Source organism: Suncus etruscus, chromosome 9 (assembly GCF_024139225.1).
Source record: "Suncus etruscus isolate mSunEtr1 chromosome 9, mSunEtr1.pri.cur, whole genome shotgun sequence".
Classification (NCBI taxonomy): Eukaryota; Metazoa; Chordata; class Mammalia; order Eulipotyphla; family Soricidae; genus Suncus; species Suncus etruscus.
In genome coordinates, this window is record NC_064856.1 from 30,319,604 (window position 1) to 30,325,878 (window position 6,275).

General features: G+C 54.3%; 1 protein-coding gene across 2 annotated transcripts; it reads right to left on the reverse strand.

The window, feature by feature from the left end:
* SPATA2 (spermatogenesis associated 2) lies at positions 1-5,004 on the reverse strand. Of its 2 annotated transcripts, XR_007498929.1 has the most exons (3): positions 4,560-5,004; positions 1,638-2,960; positions 1-369 (listed from the first exon to the last, which is right to left on the reverse strand). XR_007498929.1 is itself a non-coding variant. In XM_049781330.1 (2 exons), the coding sequence occupies exons 1-2, from the start codon at positions 4,887-4,889 to the stop codon at positions 1,749-1,751; spliced, it is 1,542 nt and encodes a 513-aa protein (XP_049637287.1). In that variant the 5' UTR covers positions 4,890-5,004; the 3' UTR covers positions 1,160-1,748. The 2 variants fall into 2 exon arrangements, 1 of the variants encoding a protein (XP_049637287.1); XM_049781330.1 differs by lacking the exon at positions 1-369 and having other exon boundaries at positions 1,160-2,960.
* Between the last annotated feature and the right edge of the window lie 1,271 nt (positions 5,005-6,275).

The following is a 6,275-nucleotide window of genomic DNA, read 5'->3' on the forward strand; positions in this document are numbered from 1 at the left end:
TTTAATAATGGAAGACGCTTTATTATTTGAGATCAACTGTCAACATTTCAACTCTTGGTATAAATCCAATGCAAAACAGCTGCATATTTAAATTGCGAATATTCAACGATCTCCGTCACAGCAACCTTGTACAGTAAGGTCCACACCCAGAGGACATGTTTCCGGATCCGGCGCCAGATGAGATTCCAAGTCAGTCCGTACACTTCAGTGTCTCCCCCAAGCAGAGCCAGTTGGTCCTGCTGGGTCTGTGGTATAAGTTACGTGGCATCATGGTTGATTAAAAGGTTTGTTACTTGTAGTGCTGGAGTGATCTAGAAATGGAAAACTAGAAAACTAGAGCTCTCACGCGTGGGACAGGCATGGAAACATCTGAAACGTGAAAAGGAAGAACATCAAGATGAATGGTCCCCAGAGAGCTGGTCTCAATGGATATATGGATGGAAATTCAGCTCGGCCTACACATTGAGTATATCTACATATGCTCTACTAGTTATATATCAAAAAGAGCCAGAGAAGGTTTGAAAAAAATTTTAAAATCACTCATAAGAGTTGGAAGAACATCAACAAATTCACAGTGGCCTCAGGATTCAGCCAGTTAGAGCCATAGACCTTTCTACCAGAAAACCCCCTAACTGCCAGTCTCTCTGCCATCCTATTACACACATTTATGGCTGAAATATATTAATTCACAAAGAAGCGGTGTTACTTTCCTCCTCCTACCCCATCCTGGCCCTGCACCCGAAATGGAGATTGCAGGAGCCAGTCTTTCCCATTAGGAGCTGGAGGGCCTTCGGCTGCGGAAGAGACTCGGGCTTGGCCAAGGATCCCAAGAGTGGGCTCCTGCCCACTTAGTGCAAATGGAGCACAGAGGCTACAGCGGGGTCCTGGGACAGAAGGTAAGAGAAGACTGAGAGGGTAGCTGGGAAACCCAGGCAGGGAGAGGGTCCTGCTCAATCTGTGGGCACAGCTCCCTGTGCATGCTGGAGGTAGGTGTAGAGACCAACTGAGAAGATAGTGGCTCCTGCTACACAGGCTGGGGGCTCTGACTCCAGTGGCCCCCACGCTCACTCTTCTCTCCACTGTGGGGAGTGGGAGGACCCGAGGCCTAGCTGGAAGAATGAAAGCAGCCAGGGCATAAACTAGAGAACCAACCTCCAACCTCCTGGGACACATGTCAAGTCCAATATTTATTTAAAAATAAATCTCCAAAATATCTATTTACAGTACAGTAAAGGGGCGTGTGCAAACAAGCGGGTAGGCCAGCCCAACTGCGGGCCCTGTACCCCAGTCAAGCCGCAACTGGATGACAGGCAGCAAACACTGGTTCAGGTAAATGGGGTCCAGAGCTCACACAACATTGGGAATGAAGGCGGCAAGGGCCCCAAAGCATGCAGGCGGTGATGGGGTAATGAGCACTGGAGGGGGCCTGGGGTGGCAGGAGGGCTCAGTTCACACGCCGACAGGCCTCCACTCCCGCTCCCGGTGCCCGTGGGCTATGGCGGCAGGCAGGGGATGTGGGTGGAAAGCTAAGCAAAAGCCCCCAAAACACAGAGAGAGCCACTTCAAAATCAGAAACCAGGGCCCTAGAACAAAGTGGAGACAAGAAGTCGCAGTGGAGGGGCCAACCGCAGACATACCTGGCTCTGAGCGGCCCCCAGTGCAGCTGTGCCCCCACCCGGCACATGGACCCAGTGCCATCTCAGACAGGAAGGGGGTGTCGTAGCCCTTGGAGCGGGGTGGTGGGGCGTTTATCTGAACACAAGGTGCGAGAAGGGCGGGGCCTTGTAGTTGAGCTGGTGGTTGGGCAGGAACTTGTGCAGGTCACTCTTGCAGCAGGGGTCATAGTGGTAAGCACTGAGGCAGGCGTCGCAGGAGACCTTGGAGCAGTGGGTGCAGGTGTGGGCAGCACCTGGCCGGTTGCAGAAGCCACAGCGGGCGGCGATGGAGGCGGTGGCCTTGACTTTCGTATGGGTGTGTGGCAGCCGCTCGGGGCCAGGGTACTTCTCCCGCAGAGAGGGTCCTGGGGCCAAGCTGTCATGCGCAGCTGCCTTGCTGGCGAAGGCTCCGGGCTTGGAAGCCGGGGTGCAGGGGACAAGGCTGTCACAGCGCTGGCAGGCAGCTGGGCCACAGGACAGGCCACAGTGAGGACACCTAGCCAAGGACGACTCTTTGGCAGGGGGCGAGCGCCTGTGGTATATGGGGTGGCTGTCGCTCTTCATTAACCATACATCAGGCCGCAGGTTGTCCTGGCGCCGGGCCACAGCCCGTGGCTCCGAGTCTGTGTACAGATCCACATCATCCTGGGCCGAGAAGTACGTGGCGCGGAGCAGGCCGAGGCCATTGTTTGGGGCGGGGGGCGGGAGCTCATCAGGGCTGCGATGTGGAGAGCTAGCCATGGTCAGGAGCATGGAGGATGGGCGGACAATCTCATCCTGGGGCATGTCCCCCAGCTCAGTGGCTGCGGGCTCCTTCCGCAGGCTCAGCGAGGTCTTCAGGGGTGGCTTCCGACTCTCCCAGAAGCTATCGTAGGCGTCCACTGAGCGCGAGGGCTTGGTGACCCGAGGTTTGTAGTAGTCCTTGGCCCCACGCTCGCTGGCCGACTTCTGGAGCGCCACACGGGCCATGGAGGCCGTGAGGTGCTCCCGACCCTCGGCTCGGCGCCTCAGCGCCTCAGCACAGCCACGCGGGTCCTCGGTGCTGCTCTTGCGCTCGTTCACCACATCCAGTTCTGAGTAGCCCTTGTCCTTGACCTGGGCGTGAATGTCCAGCATCTGCTCACACTCCACCCTGGCCAGGAAGAGCTCAAAGGCAACCATCCTCAGCTGCAGCGGCTCGGCGGGATCTCGGAGCCTATAGATGGGCCCCGGCTCAGGCATATAGCCCATGAGAGCCAGGATGGTGTCGATGTCCTTGTCCAGCAGCGCAGAGCGGACATAGTAGACGAAGGGGCCCGTGTAGGTCTAGAAGGAGCACACAAAAATGGGGCTTTTCTTTCTGCCAGACTGAGAACCAGCCCAATCAGTAGGGAGAGCATACTGAGAGGGCCTCCTGATAGAATGGCCAGCTTCCTAGGGAGAGGGTATACCCCATTGCTCTTGAAAGCACCAGTCAAGAAGGTCCCTGTGAGGAGGACTGGAAGGGGAAAGCTCAATGGCCATGGAAATACAGACCCAGGCCAACACTGTGTCTGCCTCTTGTTCAAATGGGGCCACACTCGACAGTGGCCAGTGCCCTAAAAAGCTCGACACACTGTGGGCACTCAAACTAATGGTGATCCCCGAGTGAAAAGCCAAGGAGTATAGAGCCAGGAGTCACCACCTCATCTACCCCCAAAAGACAGGAAAAAAGCTAGGGGGCTACTAAAACCATATTACCACTGGCAAGGTGGGGCTGGGTATTACAAGGGCTGGGATAGGTAAGGTTGAAACTTCAGGTCTCCTGATGAACTGTCTGTCCCCAAGCCCCTAAGATCTGCATCTTCTTGCTTGAGGCCCAGATGCTGGTGTGTGGAGAGGGTACAAGACCTCTCTCAGTGCACACTGAGCACAATGACAAACCACAGGTCAAGAATGACTTGGCCAGGGCCGGGCGGTGGCGCTAAAGGTAAGGTGCCTGCCTTGCCTGCGCTAGCCTTGGACGAACCGCGGTTCGATCCCCCCGTGTCCCATATGGTCCCCCAAGCCAGGAGCAACTTCTGAGCACATAGCCAGGAGTAACCCCTGAGCGTTACCGGGTGTGGCCCAAAAATCAAAAAACAAAAAAAAAGAATGACTTGGCCTCCCTGGCACTCACGCTTTCTCCACTGCAGTACCCAGAACCAGAACCCCATGGCCCTGTCTTCCTTCCTGACCTTCCTTCCTACCTTCCTTCCTTCCTTCCTTCCTTCCTTCCTTCCTTCCTACCTTCCTTCCTTCCTTCCTTCCTTCCTTCCTTCCTTCCTTCCTTCCTTCCTTCCTTCCTTCCTTCCTTCCTTCCTTCCTCCTTCCTTCCTTCCTTCACTTCCTTCCTTCCTTCATTTCTTTGTTGTTTGTGTTTGTTTATTTTGGGAGCCACACCTGGTGGTGCTCTTAGTTTACTCCTGAGTGCAATCAGTAGTCACTCATGGCAGGGCTTGGGGACCATATAGATGCCAAAGACTGAACCCAGGTCAGCAAGGCAAGTATGCTACTACCTATGTTCTGTACTATCTCTCTGGCCCACTTCCTTCCTATGAAGAGTCTGTCAGTTAAGTCTGACCGAACCTTGCACATGTGAGGCCTTAAATTCAAGCCCTGGCACTACCACAAAAGCTGACTCAATGGGAACTCTCCTGGACCCAATGGCAGCTGGAATGACTCCAGTGACCTCTCACCTACCCTCTCTCCTCCTGGCCACCTGAGGCCAAGCCAGTCCAGTAGACCTGGACATTGAGGCAGCCTGTCTCCTGCCCACAACAGCCCAAAGGATCTAATGCTGACCTGAGGCTGGCACGGTCCGGCTGTCATGCTGCGAGGCCCGTGGTGTAACCAGCCTGTGGCCTTCCCTTCCACCCTCCATCTTTGCCTGTGTGTAGGCCTCACCTTGATGCTCCTGAACTCCTTCTTCCAGGGGTGCAGGAAGAGGTTGATGCCCACCGTCTCCAACAGGCTGAAGGCGCAGATCATCGCCCGCATGCTGGAGGAGCGAAGGGAGCACAGGGAGCCTCCAGCCACCTCATAGAACTGGATCAGCCGGAATCGATAAACAGGATCCCCCTTGGGCAGGCCAAGCAGGGCGGAGGCAGCCACCCGCAAGTGCTCATCGCTGCCTAGCCTGCTGGGGCTGGGCTCCAGGCTGCCCTCGTGGAACTGGACATACTTTCGAAATAAATCATCCTTGTACTTGGCATCCATTGAACTGGGCTTCCCCATCAGTGGACTCAGATGTTACCTTATGTCCTCCATGGCTTCTGGGCACACCTTGGGGACATGGCGAGCGGCTCTGACATGTCTGCCTACATGAGCAGAACGTTCTGGAAGGAGAACAAGAGGGGGTCATCCTCCTTCCTCCACCTGTTGGTTTGTAGCTGCAGAGGCAAGTCATAAATCAGATACAGCCAGAGCAACTCTGGGCTCCACCAGCTCACTCAGACCACACACCCTCTGCCTGCAAGACCGTAGGGACAAGAGAGACTTAAAAGAGGTCCGCTGACAGGGCCGGAGAGATAGCATGGAGGTAAGGCATTTGCCTTTCATGCAGAAGGTCATCAGTTCGAATTCCGGCATCCCATATGGTCCCCCGTGCCTGCCAGGAGCAATTTCTGAGCATGGAGCCAGGAGTAACCCCTAAGCACTGCCGGGTGTGACCCAAAAACCACAAAAAAAAAAAAAAAAAAAAAAAAAGAGGTCCGCTGAGGACCACTGTGGACTGGAGTGATAGAACAATGGGCAGGAAGCTTGCCTTGCATGCAACCAATCCAAGTTCAATCTCAGGTATTCCATATGGTCCCCGAAGCATTGCCAAGAGTGATCCCTGAGTACAGAATCTTACATACTAAGCACTGCTGGATGTGGGCCAGAAACAAACAATCAAAAAAAAAAAAAAATAGAGAGACCACTGGGCTCCAGAAGGAAAAGTCTGATTAGCAGTGCTGAGTGAGGAAGAGGCAGAATCATTTCAGAAAGCCCCAAGGGTGATCAGAGTGGAAAGCAAAACAGGTAGGGCATTTGCCTTGCACATGGCAACCTGGGTTTAATCCTTGGCATCCTATTTGGTCCCCTGAGACTGGCAAGAGTAACCCCTTAGCACCACTGGTTGTGACCCAAAAACCAAAACCAAACAAACAAAAAAACAAACAAAAAAAGCTCCAGGGGCAGAGACACAGTTCAAATAGGTGCTCAGGTGTTACTCCTGGCTCTGCGCTCAAAAATTGCTCCTGGCAGGCCCAGGGGAAACATGGGATGCCAGGAATCAAATCCAGGTCCATCCTGGGTAGGCCATGTGCAAGGTAAATGCCCTACTACTGTGCTATCTCTCTGACCCCAATATCTGCAATTTGAAAGGAACCATTCCAGGGGTCTGGGGAAGGGGGGGGGCTCAAAAGCTTAATGCTTTGCACACAGGGGGCCCACAGTTTGGGCTCCAGTATTCCAAGGTCTACGGAGAATCACTGGAAGTGACAGGACCAGCACCCAAGTACAACTGAATATACCTCTATCTTGGCCTCAAAACAGACACCACACAGCAAACCAAGACCTTAGGAACCCCAGATGGGGGAGGCATCGGGCTTCCAGGTGAACAGTCAAAGGCAGGGCCAC